Source organism: Fusarium falciforme, chromosome 3, assembly GCF_026873545.1.
Source record: "Fusarium falciforme chromosome 3, complete sequence".
Lineage (NCBI taxonomy): Eukaryota > Fungi > Ascomycota > Sordariomycetes > Hypocreales > Nectriaceae > Fusarium > Fusarium falciforme.
In genome coordinates this window covers 4,414,445-4,432,929 of record NC_070546.1, presented here as the reverse complement: position 1 = coordinate 4,432,929, position 18,485 = coordinate 4,414,445, and the positions used below count along the sequence as shown (strand labels likewise).

The window sequence follows — 18,485 nt, the reverse complement described above, 5'->3', positions numbered from 1 at the left end:
GCGCCGACAGAAGCCAAAATCCTGTTACTCTACCATCACTCGTCTGAGAATCTCCAGCGCCGACACTCCCTGTGAGCCTCCCATAATGGACATGTCGACAATGACAATGGCAATGGGCACAGCCATGTCCGACATGCCAACAGCCACTTCGGCCTCTGCACCTATGTCTACGTCGATGGGTAGCATGGACATGTCGCATTCCTCGTCCATGATGCCCGCCAGCGACATGGCCATGGTATTCTTCCGGGCCGTCACAACACCACTCTTCTCCTCGGCCTGGGCTCCCTCCAGCGATGGCACCTACGCCGGGACCTGCATCTTCTTGATCGCCTTTGCTGTCATACACCAGATACTCAATGCCGTCAAGCGCACGCTTTTCAGCACTCCCGATGCAGTCGTGCTGCCGAGGGACTCTTATAACCCCAAAATGTCAGTGGCGGAGCGCCTGAGAGAACAATTAGCCAACCATCCTTTCCGTATGGCCACTGAGACGAGCCGCGCCCTGTTCCAAGTTGTTACCAGTGGTATAGGATATCTGCTGTATGTCAGGTCCTCCACTGACCGTCTTGCGCTAACTATAGACAATAGTATGATCGCCGTCATGACAATGAACGTCGGATACTTTCTGTCAGTCCTGGGAGGGATTTTCCTGGGCACTTTGATTGCTGGCCGCTTCGGATCTGATGCTGCCTCTGGACACTGAACCTCTGTGACGACGATACCATCGTTTTGTCGATCGGGTCCGACATGCATGAAAGCTGCGAAACTTGCAAGAAAAGCTTGGTGTCTTGTGTTTTCATACGACTTAGTGCTAGCTAGAATGACAAATGGAACTTATATTCGTACTCATACAATACGTAACTCATGTGAAATCATCCTCATCCTATACTGTGTCACTCTACCTCGAGCAGCTCGTGGATCAGCCTGGCCGCCTTCTCCATGCACTCACAGAATCTCTCTGTCCTATCCCTCCCAGTAACGATTGAAAACTTGGCCGAAGCAGCATCAACAACATACTGAACCCAGACCGAATCAGGATACCGCAGGACCATGCCAAACTCACCACCTCCAGAACCTCCAAGATCAGTCGATCCCGTCATCAGCCAGTGAGGTCGCATGCTGATGTACGTCGGATCGTTGTAGATCTCAGGCATCTGCTCATCATCCTTGAGAACAGTTTGCATGGCTGACATGGTTCGCTCGTAGCCTTTGCCTTGTTGCACGCGGTTGACATTGGCGACGTGGCTTCTAGCAGCGGCGAACAGCAAAGCCTGTCTCTTCTGAGCTCCAATGGAAGAATTGTCGGCCGCATCACAAAAGGCTTTGAGCTCGGCCGTGTATGTCTGGATGATTTCGGGACGGCCCTTGTGGGCGTGGCCCATGGAGATGGCACTCCAGCAAGGATGGTTTTCACCCAGGAAGTACTTGGATGCCAGCTGGACCATTGTCTCAAAGATTCCCTTGGCAGGAACTTTGTGAAGCTGTAGGTACTCTTGGCCAAAGTTGACGCATTCCCAGGTCGTGAAGCCTATGATGGAGGTTTCTTGCAAATATCGGGCTCGAACATGGGCGATACGCTCATCAATGATCGGAGAAGATTGACAAGTGTACTCTTCCAGATTGATCTCATCCACACCGTTCCGTGAGTCGAGCGTGTCCGGGCCGTCCCGTCGATAGTTGAGAATGGCCGAGCTGGTGGCGTCGTACAACTCTCGTACCGTCATACCGTCGATCATGCTGTGTTCTACGACGGATCCTGACATTCCGTTGGAGCAGACGACGAACTTGAGGCCCTTGTCAAACCAGCGATTGAAGCCATCGTTGAGCTGCCAGCACCTCATTCGCTCGAAGGGCGTGGTGGGTGTGCCGTCATCGAGACTGACGACAAATGCTGCACCTTCAACCATGTCGAGATATCGTTTGTTGTCCGGGCTCAGGTTCTTGAAAGCTTGCCGCATCTACTCGATCTTAGCATAGTGAATATGCACCATCAACACAGGGACTTACCTCAGCCCACGAGTCTCGTTCATCTGCCGTCAAAATGCCAACCCACGAATCATCATTCACCTTATCCAAGATGGCTTGGAAGTTAGACTCCAATTTCGCAAATGGAACGTGCCGTCCCTGATCATCTGTCAGGTTGACCTTGAACAAGCGACCGCGTCTAAGAACCGCAATGTAGTTCTCAGACGGCATCTTGCGCATCTCATCAATACCCGGAAGAGCCTCCCTGAAAGAGTTGAACAGCCACCCGTGGAGGTACATGCATTGGGGTCGACCACCAATGACGGTTGGCTCCAGTCTGCCGCCCTCGAGCTTCTGCTTGAACTCGAGTGCTGCGAGAGAGATGATGGCCGCCCTCTCTGCTTGTCGGTGGGGGAACTTGCTGAGTGTATCGCTGCCGGCAAAGGTACTGAATGGCGACACAGGATAGTTGCGGCCTGTAAATATGGTCTCCAGGTATGGCTTGAAGAGCCAGTTGTCGATGGTTGGGTCATTAAAGCGGCCCATGAGTCTGGCGTGGAGCTTTCTGCCCATGCCACCAGGCTCACTGAGCCTCTGCAGCAAAGTAACCATGTGCTCGAGCTCCGGTGGGGTCAGAAGATGCTTGATGGCTCCGAAGTATAGATCGAGAACCGTGTCAAGATCGAGCAGAGGCAGGATGGGCAGTTCCTCGGATGCGGAACAACAGCCAAAGCCGTGCTTGGGACGACTGTTTACTTGCACCAACTCTTGGCTCTTGTTCGACTTCTCAACTGAGCTTGACCCGTTAGTGGTCGGTCCGCTGGTGGCTGTGCCATTGCTGGCGGTACCATGGGGGGTTGAGCCGTTGGTGCTTGGAATATCGCTGACTGCCTTGCTGGTATCATCCATCTTGTTCTTGCCGATGCGTTTGGACTTTTGTAAGATTGTGTCAGCCAGGGTAATGATGCTTGTAGCATCCAAAACCTGAGACGTCTGCAACGGTGCTTCAAATTCTCTACCGATCCAATTCTTGATCTCAATCGCAACAAGCGAGTCGATGCCTAGATCAGGAAGAGGTACGTCCAACCTCATGTCATCCGGGCCAATGGCGATGAGTTCCCGGATCTTTGTCGTTACGGCTTCAGAGACCACGTCATGAGTCTCCTGGAGAGTGTTGGCAGCTGCGAGCTTCTGGCTGAGAGTTGCGGGTGCTTGTTGTGTTTTATCCTCAGTCGACGTGACGTCTTTGGTCTGAAGGATATCGGTGAAGAATGGGTAATTGTATGTGCCGTCGTTGGGAATCGCATTGGGATCAATGCCGACAATCAACTGCGAATACCCATCACGAGGAGCCTGCGTGCCAACCGCATACTCAATCATGGAGATGACCTCGTCAAACTCCACAATAGTAGCTCCCTGTCTAAAGAGCATCTGTCTCCGCTCTGGACCAGTCGTATCAGCGTCCGAACCGCCAATCAGCGCCGGCATGATTGTTGTAAAGTGCGTCCTGGATCCAGCTGCAAGCTGCTGTCTCGCAAAGCCTTCTTCGAACGAGTTGCCCGAGTTGTAGTGGGCTTGTCCTTTGGTTCCTAAGATCGCTGCGGCTGAGGACACCATGACGAAAAAGTCGAGGTTATCGCCGTCAAAGGCTGAATGCAGGTTGAGAGTACCGATCCGCTTTGGACGAACTGCTGCGTTGAATAGCTGGGCATCCATGTTCTCCAATGTACCATCCTACCCGCGAGTTAGTTAAGTGTTAATGCATAAAAACGTGTTGGAACAAACCTGGAACACAGTGGCTGACTGAATGACACCCCTGACAGGAGGCAGGTTGTCCGCACACCACTTGGCCACTTCCTGGACCTTGCCGCCATCAGTGATGTCGCACGCTGGGAGGTAAAGCTTGGCACCAAGAGCTTCAAGCTCTTTCTCCAGAGCTTCTCTGTGCCCTGAGTGCCTCGTTGCGCCACTCCTGCTCAAGGCCACAATGTGTTTTGCGCCGTGAGATGCCAGCAGAGGGCAGATCTTCAACCCGAGGTTTCCCAGACCGCCAGCAATCACATAAGTCGCGTCTGACGAAAGCCTCAAAGGTGCCGGTCGAGGAACTGTAGCCTTGACTAGAGCTCCGTCATCAGCCTCCAAGACAATCTTGCCCTGGGTCTTAGAGTGCAGTCGGAAAGCGTCTTCAATGTCCGACATGGGCATCTTGATGATCGGAGAAACAAGACTCAGATGACCACTGCTAAAAAGCTCCATGACCTTGTCCAAGACCTCTCCAATGACTTGTGGTCGACGATGGACCAGGAGCCCCAAGTTGAGTGACACAAAACCAGCATTCTTGTCAGTCGTAGTCATTGTCAAAGGGCTATCACCGTATCCAATATCGACATAGGTTCCAAAATCCGCGAGGCATGCCCAACTGGCTTCGAATATGGAGCCTCCAAGGGAGTTGAGGATTACGTCCACGCCCTTTCCGGCTGTCTGGCGAATCACTCCTTCTCTGAAGGTCGAGAATTGGTTCGAGAAGATGTGACTTTCTGCGATGTGGAATTCGTCTTTGATCAATGTCCTCCCCGCAGAGTCTTTGACCGTGGCGAAGATCTCCACGCCCATCATCTGTGACATCATGATGGCAGCTTGACCAGTTGGTTCGTCCGCAGCGTGGATCAGGATACTCTGACCAGCCTCGAGCTTTGCGACGTTAGTTAACGAATGGCAAGCCGTCACAAACGCTGTCAAGAGCGAAGCAGCTTCAGAAAAGGCCATCGAGAATGGAATCTTGCGCATAAGAGTCGAGTTTGGGATGCTCGGATTACTCGCGAATGGAGCCGTGCCTCCGAGACCAAACACTCTGTCTCCGACCTTCCATTGCTCACGAAGGCCAGTTCCAACAGCTGTGATTATACCGGCCCACTCTGAGACTGCTGTTGCTTTGACTTGCTCGCTGACATGGCCGAGAGCTGTGTCCACGTCCGTTGGGTTCACCCCATAAGCTTTGGCTTCGACCTCAACGTCGAATGGGCCCAAGATGCCACGAGGCTCATCATCGGTGAACCGAATGCTTCTCGGCAGCCCAGGTGTTGCGATCTCCATCCTCAGAGGTCTCTCTGGTGAGAAAAATGGTGTGGCATCTGTCGTGGTCTCGTCTGTCTTGCTTTGAATCCAACGCTGATAGTTTGCCGCTGCTCTAACTCGGGGAACGTGCACTTTGCCATCACTGTACTCGTACTCCAGCTCACAAGTAGGGCTTCTCTGCTGGTGAAAAGAAATGTCCATGATGCGAAGCATGACACGCAAAATCTCCAAGTTCGCAGGAGAGTCTTGCTTCACGACGAGTGAAACCAGCTTCAGCGATTCATTTTCTTTGCGTGCCACGCGCGTAAAGCCAGTCACCATGTTCATATCAGCTCCTGAGGCAGAGTTTGCACCGTCTGCTCTCATGCTGACCCAGAGAACAGACTTGGCCTTGAGCACAAGCGTCTTCAGCTCCGAGAACCTTGCTGACGACGTGTTTGCCAAGAGTGGATCGGATCCCTCGTCAAGAACGACATACAAAGACTCTGAGACAACTTTGTGTTGGGTGAGGCCTGAAATGGACGAGGCCATGCCGTTTGTAGCCAAGATTGACGAGAACTGGCCGGCAAAGTTCAGAAGCTTGCCTTCAGTGTTGGTGATGATGTTGACTGGCATTCTTTTGCGGGTTGTAGAAGCTAGAGCAGTTGAGATGGCACAGTAACAGGACTGGCCAACCCTACCAAACGTCTTTGTCGCCGGCTCAAGACCACTGAAGCCGTTGGCTGAAAGGACATGCTCCCACTCGGCTGGTGAAGGAAGTGGCAGTTGGTCAGAATGTTGGCCTGAGCAGTCTGTAAGTAAAGGTGTGTAGAGTGGGAGAAGGGGACATACTTGACCACATGCTCTCCATCATACCAAAAATGAGTCCGTATGTTGGCGATGGGTCCCTCATCCCGAGGAGAACAAGAGCGCCGCCCGGGACCAAAAGCTTGCGTGCATTCTTGACCGCCCCATCAAGTGAGTTGGCGATGCGCAGCACGTTGTTGACAATCACTACGTCGTAAGAGTCGGGTCCAAATCCTTGGTCAAATGGATCCTGGTTGATGTCGAGAGCCTTGAAGTTGACGCCCTCATGTTGAGCAAAGGAAAACTTGAGTTGTTGCAAAAGCGAAAGCGACACATCGGTCATGTCATAAGACTGTATGTTTCGCCCCTCGAACGCCTTGAGAATATCGCCAGTGTGGTAACCGGTGCTTGATCCAATTTCCAAAACCTTCATGCGAGGCCTTTTAATCGCGTAAGACGAAAGATACTGATTGACGTGGACTCCGAGCTTTCGTCCCGTCTCGATGTTTTCTTGAACTTGATCGAGTCTGCCCTTTTCGAGGAGTAGTGGCAGAGGATTCATTTCTCCGTTGACGATGGAGATCAAATTCGGGCCGATTGTGGAGAGGAGATCTCCCTCCACACCAAGCTTCGGGAGCGACGAGAGAATCTCGATAGCCGAGATCATGGAGACGTCCGCTAGTAGCATCTTGCTCGCTTGTGACGAGTTGTAATCCTGCATCCACTTGAAGAGATGCTTTCGGTAGCCCGTCAGGGATGATGGGTCAAATCCCTCATCATCTCGGGAAATGTTGGTGATGCACGATCTGATGTGCAAAGCTGCACCTCGCGCCAGGACGACATGGTGATCGATAGCTGCCTTTCCAGGTGGTGTCGTCGGTCTCAGTGATGGTCCAGAGAAGAAGTCGGCGTCTGTCTCCCAGTCGATGTGAAGAACAGTATTTCGCTCATGATCCTCATCAGGCGACTTTTGCCCCTCTCCGATCACCACAGTCTCCAGGTTAGACATGATCACAACTGGCTCCGCCCGTAGATCTGTCTCGCCCTTTTCAAGGACGGCAATCTTGGCTCCAGTGGCAAGCAAGCCAACCACGACCTCGAGTTCTCGTCCAGCTTGGTTTGGAATAGTCGGTGAAATAATGATGTCTCCGATGGAAGTGGGCATGACAGATCCTGACTTGTGATAGATGGCTTGGAGGGGAAGAAATACATGCGTGATTGCGTCCAAAGTGGTTGGATGAATGAGGTGACGCTGCATGAACTGACCAGGCATGTGACTTTGGACATCCGGGACACGGACCGTTGCGACCGCTTCATGATCTCCGAGGTTCAAATGGACAATGTCAGCAAATGTTGGACCGTAGACATTTCCGTTTCGCTCGAGATTGGAGTAGATGGTGTCATGATCGACCTCTGTCTTGCAAGACTCGCGAGCGTTTTGCACCCACTGGGCCCGTATATCTGAAGCGATGTCCGCCTCTCGAGTGCCCTCTACTTCGTTTTCTTGGGAGCCGTACTCAGCCGTGACTGAACCTCGGCAGTGCTCAGACCACTGTCCCTCTGCGGAAAGTGCCGCAACGACAAACTCACGCCAGGTTGAGGGACCTCGGCGAAGAATGATTTGGACTTCAACAGTCTCCGGGCTATCCGGGATCACCAGGGCCTTGATGAAGCGGACATTTTGCAGTCTGATGTGACTGATCTTGTCGGTTTTCTTGCTGTCCTCAGCCAGCTGCCATGCTGCTTGAATGGCCATGCAGACATAGCCTGATCCCGGAAAGATCTTGAAGCCGTCGATAACGTGGTCAGCGAGCCATGGCTGGCGATCAACGCTGAGAATCTGTCGCCAAGTGGGATCAATCGAGTTGCCGCTGATTACTCGCAAGCCCAAAAGGTCATGATAGGGATGCTGACGCAGGCGATACTCCTTGCTGAGTCGAGATTCATGCCAGTACTTGGCTGAATGATCCCAGCAGTAAGTAGGCAAATCTGAAATGACTTTGGCGGGGAGTTTTGGCGACCCGAGAGAGTTGGCAGTATCGACATTCAGGGGGTAGCCCAGTTCAAACAGCTTTCCGACCGCAGAAAGAACGGACTGACGGGCATCTTGAAGACGAACCAGCGCTGACGTGTACTCGTAGTCAAAGTTGGCCAAATTCAGAGCTTTGAGGGTCTGTCCGAACGGGCCCTTGAGACCTGCATGAGGACCAATCTCAATGAAGACGGGATTCATGATGCCCGAGTTCTCCTGGCGGAGGCAACGACAGAGACTTTCAAGGGCTTCACTAAATCGAACTTGCGACACGAGGTTCTTGACCCAGTATTCGGACCCAAACCCGAACGTCTTTTCCATAGTGGTGACGGAAGAAAAGAAGCGGACTCCAGTCGATGACAGAGTGGTTCCGCGAACTATCGGAGGTTAGTCGTGAAAGTTTTGAGGTGATTGGCTCACTCACCTTCACCAAGTGCGTCGAGATATCTGGGAGCCACCGCCCTCATGTGGTGGCTATGATAAGCTGTGTCAACCTTGAGAAGCCTGTTGAAAACAGAGGCCTTTTCTAGCAACTTTTGCAGGTCCTCAACTGCCTCCTTGTCGCCAGTCAAGGTTGTGCTAACTGGACTATTGATGCATGCAACAGACACGATTCCACGCTGCAAGAAGGTTTTAGAGAATTAGACCAATATGTCAGTGTTTGACTTACCGAGTAAGGAACCTGTTGGATGTAAGGCAAGATGGAAGATTCACCTAGTCCAGCCGCAAGCATGGCACCTCGCGTGGGAATCATCTCATGACACCAGGAAGCAATCTGGCTTCGACAGAACGAGACAGTCAAAGCTTCTTCCTGGGTTAAAGCCGCAGCCGCATAGGCTGCTGCAATCTCCCCACTTGAGTGACCGACAACAGCCTCAGGTAGGATGCCAAGATGCTTCAAAAGATCGACAAGGGCAACTTGGATTGCCGTGCTGGCTGGTTGTGCAAACTCGCTCTCGTCGATCTGTGAGGAGGCCTTGTCTCTTTGAAGCTCCTCAACCAGGCTCCAGCTGAGCCCGAGTGACTTCAAGATCTTGTCAGACTTGAAAATCGAGTCTCGAAAGATTGATGGGCTGGCTGCCTGCAAGAGCTCGCGACCCATGGCAAACCATTGAGCTCCTTGACCAGTAAATAGAAAGACGATGGGTGGGTGTCTCGAAGATCTCGTCAATGGCAGGCGCTCCAGAGACGAAGCCAAGTCCTCGACCGAAGAGGCAACATAACTGGCTCTCCAAGTCATCAGACTTCTCCGACTCGCAAGCGTGTAGGCAAGATCACCAAGATCGAGTGTCTCTTGACGTGAGCTAACCCACTTCTGGAGCTCGCTGAGGTTCGAACGCAGACAATCTTTTGACTTGGCAGAAAAGACAAACAGTCGAGGGGACCCCACGCGCTTCTCCATATGGTTGACGCCGTTGGCATGAGACACCCCATTGGTCCGAGGAGAGGCGTCCAAGGCCTCGAGGATAACGTGAGCGTTTGTTCCGCCAAAACCAAAGTTTTGAACGGAAGCTCTGCGGATGGCACTTGATGGCCACGGTTGCAGCTGCTGGGGTATCTAAGGGAGACCATCGTGAGCGCATATCATTACGCTTGGCGGTGGCTTGGACATACCTTGATTCCATACTTGTCAATATCCCGTAAGCTCTTCTTCAGGTTGACCAAGCTCGGCACAGAAGGTATATACCCTTTCTCAAGGATCAAGGCAGTCTTGATGACTGCGGCAAGTCCACTGGTACACTCAAGATGTCCCATGTTCGCTTTGACGCTGCCAACATAGAGCTCAGAGTTCTTATTGGGACAAAACACCTTTTGAATGGCGCCAAGTTCAATCTTGTCCCCAGCAATCGTTCCCGTGCCGTGAGCTTCGACGTAGGCCGTCTCTTTGGGATCGAGACCAACTTGATGGTAGACTGCCCTTGTGAGCATCTCTTGAGATTCTGCGCTTGGGTATGTAATGCCGTTTGTCTTGCCATCCTGGTTGACACCCGTGTTGCGGATCACGGCACGGATGGGGTCACCATCTTGGAGAGCGTCATCAAGACGCTTGAGGACAAGAGTAGCGACGCCTTCTCCTCTTCCATAACCAGAGCCACGCTCATCAAACGAGTAGCTCTTGCCGTCATCATTAAGCATACTAATCTTGTCAGACAACCCTTTGTCGTCGATTAAAGGTGACTTACTTGAGAAAACTCATTCCAAACATAAACTCCGGTGACAGAATGAGATTAGTTCCACCAACAAGTGCAATTTTCGACTCTCGATTTCGAAGACCCTGGCAAGCCTGGTGAAGTGCTACCAGACCTCCAGAGCACGCTGTATCCAAGGAAAGTGAGGGCCCCTTGAGATCAAAGAGGTATGAAATGCGGTTGGCCACGATGGCCTTGTGAGTTCCTGTTACGTGATACTTGGCCAGGTTGTGTGTGTCCTTCATCATCATCGTCTCCCAGTCTTGGCTGAACGTCGCTACGTAGACAGCCGTGTCAGATCCACGGATACTCTCAAGCGGAATACCAGCATTCTCGAGAGCCTCGTATGAAGTCTCAAGGAGTATACGCTGCTGTGGGTCAATGGCCTTTGCTTCGTTGGGGGAGACCCCAAAGAACTTGGCGTCCCAGGCGCCGATGTCTTGTTGGATAAAGTGACCACCACGTTGGTTGTGGCCCTCTTGGGAATCTGAGTAAGGGTGGTGAAAGGACTCCCAGTTCCAGCGATCTGGGGGTACATCTTGCCAGGCTGTTCGGTCGTTGGATAGGAGGTCCCAGACCTTTGAGGGGCTGTCTGCACCTCCAGGTAGTCTGCAGCTCATGCCAACAATGGCAATGGGGATAGGGGTTTGTGGACAAGTAGAAGGCATTTTGAATGGATTGAAAATTTGCAGTAATGAGGTGAGGATGAACGTGCTTAAGCCTAAGATGTCCAGTGTACGGACTTTGGCGTTATATATCCAAGCAACGGCCTTGGCCCACTGGTGATCCCTGAGTTTGTTCTCTCATCTCCCATCCTTATCCTTCGAGGCCATATCTCCAACTTGAAGCACCTCGCAAAATAACCTATCAAATTTCCAGTCCTGCTATCATGACAACACCATGTCTTGAGCCACCGGGTGGTGCGATTCACCAAGGCGCCGCTAATCTCTAATGTGGTCAGTTTCTTCCACCTCCATCATGCCGGTTCACGGATCTTGGAGGGTTTCTATCACCTAGCCTTGCACGTGTTAGGAAGTTGGTTCTGGTATCTCGGCGTATACTGGAAACAGCAGACGCACAATCATCAGATATGCAGCTGTGCCTTTATGTAACTGTTAGATATGGCGACATCTTCAGGGGCAGGCTTCACACTGCAGCGGCTAAAAGAGTTTTAGAGTGTTGTCTGAAAGTTTCAACGTACGAGACAATGCAGTGATTTTCTTTCTTGGATTACCATGACGAAGCAAATGCCTCAACTACGTTCCAAGCCCCAGGTCTAGATGAGGCCGTGGCTGCACGAAACCCCTGAAGCAGAAGTTCAACTGCGGCGTAGTTGAAGCAGGGAAACTCTTGGTCTTTTGAAAGATGTACCTGTGTAGTGGTAGGGTGAACTATCCGTCGGATCCGAACGATTCAGATAATACTTGCCTGACGACTCACGCCTTGTCGATTCAGAAGTTCCACTTCGGGACACCCGTTACGTTACACGTGAAGCCATAACCAACTCTGCTAGGCCAGCAAACGAGCGAATCCCCCCCACAACCCGGCCTCTATCTAGCATCAACCAAGAGGCACCCGGTAGTTGGAGCGGGTAGCGGGTAGATAGTATGATGCGGATAGATGGCGGGATCGACGCCCGCCCGCGCGGCTCTGCAAGCTGCAATCCTCAGCCAGGATGTGAATCCCACGAATAACAGGTCTTTCGGTTATCCAGGGGAAGAGGCGGAAAAGTCTGGCCGTCGATCCGATGTGAGGTAGCATTTTTCGCACCGTCTTCGGATTAAAGGGATCCTTCTCCGAACCCCTTGCTCTTGATCTCCTGATTGAGGTCTCACACTCTTTTGAGATTACGCAACCTTGATTTCTTCTGTGAAAAGATGCAGACGACTGAAAGCTGGGTAAGACATTCCCAACAGTTTTCGAGATGGGGGTGTAAGGCTGATCGTCATCAGCTTTTGTCATCCACGCAAGTACGAGCCATCATTTGCAACGTTGATAGTAAGCGTGAAAGTCCAATGAAGTCTTATTCTATCGTGGTTCCATGCCAAGCCCATGTTGTTTCACTCCCTCGTGACGAGCTCTCGCTTATTGATGACCCGAATCTGAGTCAAACTGTTCAACGTTAACAGCCCAGTCTACGCTGTAGTAACCACTGGGGCCTGCACGTATTTGTACTGTCTGATTGCCTATCAGCTTAACCGAGCTGACGAGTGCGAGTGCGAACGCGTCAATGGCCTGACCTTGCACCCGCGTGCCCCAGATCTTACAGGGCGCGCCCGCACTGGGGCTTTATTGACACATTGACTCTTTTAGCGCTCGTATAATTAAGCATAATCTTCCATTTTTCGCGATAACGTCTTTCTCTCCAGGTCAACTTGAAAACAAAAATGCAGGTCCCTCAGCCAAGCTCACCCGCTATGCCAGCGGAGAATAGGAACTCTCAACAGTAAGCAAGACGACGAATGAATTTGACATTACTTACTGTTTTAGGGGTAATGACAACCCTCCCGTTGAAACAACAATGAATGCAGATCCAGGCTCAGGGGAAAAGTCGAGTCCCCCAGAAGACGTAGAACCTGCGCTTGAACCAGCACTCTTGCCAGATGAGGGATCTGAAGGCTCGGAGAGCGACAAGTATCTTCATGGAATGCCTCTGATTCTCATGGCTCTGTCTTTAATGATCGGTGTCTTGACAGTTGCCTTGGATAACAGCATTATCTGTAGGAAAACCTACTCTATACTTTTCTCTCTTGCTAACGGCCAAAAGCTACTGCTATCCCGAAAATGACAAGCGAGTTTAACAGTCTCAGCGACGTTCGTAAGTTTTGGCCACCGAGCAGCACTGCAACCACTAACGATTCAAGCTTGGTATGGCACCATTTATCTCCTCGCTCAGATGTCCTTCCAGCCGACCTTTGGGAAAATGTACACCTTTTTCAACCTGAAATGGATATATCTCGGTGCCGGTGTGTTTTTCGAAGTTGGCTCCATCATCTGTGCCGCTGCCCCAAACTCGGCAGCTTTTATCCTCGGCAGAGCCGTGGCTGGGTTTGGAGCTTCAGGTCTTTACTGCGGTTCCATGATTATCATAACACAAATTGTCGAGATGCGAAAACGGCCACTGTTTCTCGGTATTATCAGCAGCATGTTTGGTGTTGCTTCTGTCATTGGACCTGCACTTGGAGGCGTCTTTACTCATTCAGAGCGTCTCACATGGAGATTCTGCTTCTGGATCAATCTGCGTAAGTAAACAGACAGACATTATCTGCAGACTCATCAACTAACCGATTGATAGCACTCGGCGGCTTGACGGGGGCCATCATCTGCTTCTACTACCCGTCCACGCTTGGAGGAGCTGTCAACAAGGACCGTCCGTTGAAGCAAAAGCTTCTAGGTCTAGGCCTCAAGAGCGCCGTCGTCCTCACAGCAACCCTGGTGTGCTTATTCCTCGCTCTTCAATGGGGTGGCACTGTCTATACTTGGCGTGATTCTCGCGTCTGGGGCTGTCTCCTCGGGTTCGGATTCCTCTTGATCTTATTCAGTTATATCCAAGTCCGGCAAAAGGAAGAGTACGAGACTTCTCCCCCAATACTCAGTACTTGGCTAACATTCGCAGTGCCTTGATCCCTCTCCGTATTCTGTCTCAGCGATCTGTCTTGCTCGGCTGCCTCTTTTCCTGCTTGCTCCAAGGCGCAATGATGACACAAGCCTACCATCTGCCCTTCTACTTTCAAGCCGTCAAGGGCGACGACCCTCAAGAATCCGGTATCAATATTCTGCCTCACGGTGTCACGGTCTCCATTGCCACCTTGATCAGCGGTACCTGTATGACCCTTTCAGGCTACTACGTGCCCTTTATGTGGTTTGGTGCTGCTCTCTTCACCACTGGCGGCGGTCTCTTATACACACTATCTCAAACCAGTTCAATCGGACGCTGGTTCGGGTTTCAGCTCATGGCTGGAGCTGGATATGGAACAACAGTGCAGATTCCCATCTTCGCCATCCAAGTGGTGCTCAGTACCGCCGACATTCCTCTTGGAACAACCATGGTTATTATCGCTCAGAGTTTTGGAGGAGCAGTTGGCCTCGCTATTGCCCAGAACGTGTTCCAAAACTTTCTAAGTCAGGAGCTTAACAAGATCAAAGGTATCGACGTGGCAGCCGTAGTGGCAGCGGGTGGAGTGGAGCTTGAGAAGGTTGTTCCGAGCAGCTTACTTGCTCTCGTCAGGGACGCTTTCCAGGTGGCTATTGCCAATGCATTTCTCGTTGCTGTTGGGCTCGGAGGCGTTGCGTTCCTCGCCAGTCTTGGTATGGAGAGGAAACGAATCAACAAGTCTAAGAGTAGCTAAAGTAAATATTGGGGCAGGTTCACTATATAAGAGAGCTATGAGAATAAGAATAATAGTGCCTAGGAATATTTTATTTATTTCTTAATCTCACTAGAGCTTGAAAAGGCGGCGGGCTATTACTAATTCAATCTATGCACACCGAGTTGCCTATGCACATCGTCTAACAAAGCGCCGGAGTTAGGACTCTCCAGTAATTCCGCCCGGGATACGGAGAGGAAGGAGGTGGCTTTGTTGATTACCAATACATGACGGTGTTGGTGTGGTCCAAGTGCGAGGGCCGAGATTCGAGAACAGAGTCTTGTATCCCTTGGCACGGTACGGCGGTCCTGTTTGAGCACTTGGTCCGCGGGTGCCGGTATGGCGCTTTATAAAAACTGCTAGCAAGGTGCATCTTTAGAAACATGAATCTCTCGATTGAACAAATTTGGAAGCTGTTACTCAATATCATCTCACTTCGCCGACGACAGTAATTTTGGCATTCTGCATTCATCATCCTTGGTAGCCATGTCATTCTTCACACCCATCCGAGCCTCCAACGCCCTCATCACCGAGGCCACCGTCCCCAAGACCGCCGTCTTTGTTGGCGGCACCGACGGCATTGGCAAAGCTACTCTGAGGGATCTTGTCTCCAAGCGTTTCCCGATCAAGGTCTATATCGTAGGCCGCAATGAGGCGGGTCACGGGGCTCTGTTGGATGAGCTTAGGAGTTTGAACCCCGAGGCCGACCTGATTTACGTCCAAGGCCAGATCTCCTTGGTTGCGGACTCTCAGCGTATTGCGAAGCACATCTCGGCTCAGGAGGACAAGATCGACCTCCTCTTTCTCTCAGCAGGCTACTTGCCTTTCACTGGGCGCCAAGGCGAGTGATTAGAACGATCGTTGCCGGGCTAATCTGGCTGACTATTGTCACAGAAACTTCCGAGGGCCTAGAGGCATCCCAGGTTGTGTCATACTACAGTCATGTTGTGTTCATCACCAACCTCCTACCCCAGCTCAGGGCGGCGGCCCAGTCGTCATCATCGGCGCGCGTCATCAATGTCCTTGCCGCTGGCCAAGAGTCGACCAGCCTCTTCCTTGACGACCTAACCCTCAAGCATCCTGGCCGTTTTAGTATCCCCACCTACGCTGCTCACGCCGCTACTATGATAACCCTGACCCTGAAGCGTATTTCCGAGGCACAGGAGAACAAGGACGTCGTCTTCATCCACTCGCACCCAGGCAGGGTTAGCACAGATTTGTTCATGAAGAGCTGGGCTGGCAAGTTCGACCCTAGCAAGGCTGCCGCGGCTCCGCCCCCTGGAACGTTCGTGGAGTTGACACCCGAGGAATCCGGTGAGCGGTGCCTGTATTTGATCACAAGCGCAGAGTTTGGGGGCAATGGTGTCCCGGTACAGGACGGGCGGCGGGCAGCCTTGACTCTGGCCCATGGGACCAGGGCATCGCTTTTCTCTATCGACGATAAGTTCGTTATTCTGCAACAGGACGATTTGCTAGCTGAGCTAGAGAACACGGGGGCTCCCCAGAAGATCTGGGATCACACTTTTGAGGCCATCTACTCCATCACCCAGCAGGATTAGATTACTGTCGATAACTGGCTTAATCTACCAATTAGAATAGCTTCCATATTAGGAGTCGGAGAATTTGCATCTAAATGTGAGATCATATCAAGCAATATGTGTATGAACTACAATGTTCTTTGATAATGTGCCCGACACCCCCTGGTGGAGGCGGGATTAATTATAATTCTTGCCGTTCCCGGGCTCTGATTTGGTCCAAACTCCGAACTGTTTCTTATTAGAGCCACCAGAGTGAATGGGCCTGACGCCAGAGGGCCAACTCTAGAACACTCACAGTTCGGTCGGTCTTCTGGCCCAGTTATCCAATCAAGGGCCGAGCTCAAACTATATGAAAAAAAATTATCAACACATCATACGATCATATCCCAATGCTAACATAGCGGACTCATAGTTTGTTTACCTTGACACGATCCCGGGAGGTCATGGCCGTGACTGAGTAATTTCTATGCAATGAGCCCTAAAACTGCTATGCCACCGGCCGGTCGAATCTATTGCTTGCTCTCGGCTGCCTTTTACTTGCAGTCTGTGACCTGCCCCAGCAGAATTAATAATACTTGGGCAAATTTTAGGGTTGAAGCTACTGCAGTTGTTCGCCCAAACTGGGCTAGCGTTCCGTGATGTCAGCCACGGCGGTCGATCACCAGACGCTGACAAATGACTTCAACCCTGGGCTTGAACACGACATGAGCCAAAGTTTGACCAACCGTACAGCCTTTTCATGCATTTTGCCCTATAAGGCTAGTGTTCCGGGATAGAATAAATCTGATTCATTGTCTTCCTAGGCAATCACCACTACAAAGCTTCTCGTCTACGGCTATGCATCCCTGGCATCGAATGACCTTCACCTATCAGAGCAATCACCAATAAACAGGGTTATGGTCTATCACGGTCGTCCGTCCAAGTATTGTTTACCCTGCAGGAGGAGGAAGATCCGGGTAAGGAAACTCCTTCATGAGCGAACCGCTCGTAGCCCAAGACGGGATACTGATGTTGCCCTTACGACGCAGTGCGATCTGAATCCCGAGGGCTGCAACCAGTGCCGAAGAGCGAAGCTCGCCTGCCATGGGTACCGTAACCTGGAAGAGTTGGCTATTCGTGATGAGACACGTAGCACGACCCGAAAGGTCTTGGCCCGCCATGCATCCGCGCGGTTCACCACCGCTCCGCAACTCTCCTGGGACATGGTATCTCGGAACGCCTTCCTTTGCCTCTATATAGACCGATACTCCTACGGCTTCGACACCCTAGCTCCTCTCCTGGCCACGGCGCCTGCTTCCGGGCACCTGCAGGCCAGTGTCGGTGCTGTCGGCTTGGCCTTTATGGCTCTCCACGTGAATCGTCCCGACCTAATGCCGCTGGCCAACCGGCAATATTCGGTTGCCATCCGGGCAGTCAGAGAAGCGATTCGAATCTCGCAGCAGCTGGTCAGCAACGGGACACCCAAACCCGTCAGCGACGAGACCCTGCAATCAGTGCTCCTCCTTGACCTCTACGAGAAGCTGACCATGTATCACCAATCGCCAGGGCTTCCAGGCTCCTGGCTGAGCCATCTCCAAGGCGCTCTGGGTGTAGTACAGGCCCGCCCGAGCACGGACTTTCGCAATTCGGCCACTTGCCAACTTGCCGGTCGGACCGTGATAGCTCTAACTATCAGCTGTGGTGCAGCTGGTGTGCCCATACCGGAAGCCTTACAAGCGGTTCGCCGAGATTTGGATTCCTACATTCGGAACTCAAAATGGACATTTATCGGTCTGTTGATGACAATCGTCAATTTTCGTGCAAGCATGCGGAGCGCCGTGTTAAGATTGGACGACATCCTCAAGAAGGCGTATGAGCTGCAGGATCAACTCGCCCTTGCCGAGAGCAAGATTCCACGCTCCTGGAGGCCGCACCGGGTAACCTCTCATCAAAAGTTCATCTTGGACCACTACTACGATGTTTACCCCAGCCACTACGCGACCCAGGTCTTCAACGCCTTCCGGATCCTGCGTCTGGAGATGTGTAGCATCATCCGGAACCTCCATCCCAGCAGCTCGGTTGAGGAGACGATTGACCAAGTAACACGGGACATTTGCGCCACAGTGCCTCAGTTCATCCTTCCGGAAGCGAGATCTGGGAACGCGGTGCCATTTTCGCCACTGCAGATGTTGGAATGCCGTGGCGTATTGACCGCCCTTTACGAAGCTGGACAGATGACGACGGATATGCATTTGCGAGAGTGGATCCTGCAGCGCCTTACATACATGGCTGACAACGGCATCAAGGCGGCCCGAGATGTAGGCCACATTTTGACGTTTACGCCGGAGGTGGACTATTGGACTGTTTTCACCATGGTCGGTAGTTGCGGGATTACGGCCTGAGGGATGGCGACACTCAGAAAGGTCCATTTCCAGAGTCAGCTTGTGGCGGAATGCTCCACCAACCGATTCAAGATTTTCTCCACTCTTACAGTATAGTTACAGCTCGCGGAACCCTAGCCTTGTTGGGCATATCGAACTCGGGACTCTCCCCT

At 51.9% G+C, this 18,485-nt stretch overlaps 5 protein-coding genes across 5 annotated transcripts; 4 read left to right on the top strand and 1 right to left on the bottom strand.

Annotated features, from left to right (window-relative positions):
• Positions 1-85: 85 nt before the first annotated feature.
• Positions 86-703, top strand: NCS54_00460900 (Copper transport protein; the record flags this gene model as incomplete). Its single annotated transcript, XM_053150139.1, has 2 exons — positions 86-540; positions 589-703. The coding sequence occupies 2 exons, from the start codon at positions 86-88 to the stop codon at positions 701-703; spliced, it is 570 nt and encodes a 189-aa protein (XP_053006114.1).
• Positions 704-893: 190 nt separating this feature from the next.
• On the bottom strand, positions 894-10,715 carry NCS54_00460800 (Carrier domain-containing protein; the record flags this gene model as incomplete). Its single annotated transcript, XM_053150138.1, has 8 exons — positions 894-1,958; positions 2,008-3,699; positions 3,751-5,822; positions 5,872-8,235; positions 8,283-8,478; positions 8,529-9,416; positions 9,473-9,995; positions 10,042-10,715. 8 exons carry the CDS (start codon positions 10,713-10,715, stop codon positions 894-896), a joined length of 9,474 nt encoding a protein of 3,157 aa, XP_053006113.1.
• A 1,749-nt stretch (positions 10,716-12,464) lies between these two features.
• On the top strand, positions 12,465-14,396 carry NCS54_00460700 (MFS domain-containing protein; the record flags this gene model as incomplete). Its single annotated transcript, XM_053150137.1, has 6 exons — positions 12,465-12,493; positions 12,538-12,767; positions 12,815-12,865; positions 12,912-13,289; positions 13,343-13,616; positions 13,664-14,396. The coding sequence occupies 6 exons, from the start codon at positions 12,465-12,467 to the stop codon at positions 14,394-14,396; spliced, it is 1,695 nt and encodes a 564-aa protein (XP_053006112.1).
• Positions 14,397-14,900: 504 nt separating this feature from the next.
• NCS54_00460600 (Hypothetical protein) lies at positions 14,901-15,973 on the top strand (the record flags this gene model as incomplete). Its single annotated transcript, XM_053150136.1, has 2 exons — positions 14,901-15,255; positions 15,309-15,973. The coding sequence occupies 2 exons, from the start codon at positions 14,901-14,903 to the stop codon at positions 15,971-15,973; spliced, it is 1,020 nt and encodes a 339-aa protein (XP_053006111.1).
• An 875-nt stretch (positions 15,974-16,848) lies between these two features.
• On the top strand, positions 16,849-18,333 carry NCS54_00460500 (Hypothetical protein; the record flags this gene model as incomplete). Its single annotated transcript, XM_053150135.1, has 1 exon — positions 16,849-18,333. The coding sequence occupies one exon, from the start codon at positions 16,849-16,851 to the stop codon at positions 18,331-18,333; it is 1,485 nt and encodes a 494-aa protein (XP_053006110.1).
• Between the last annotated feature and the right edge of the window lie 152 nt (positions 18,334-18,485).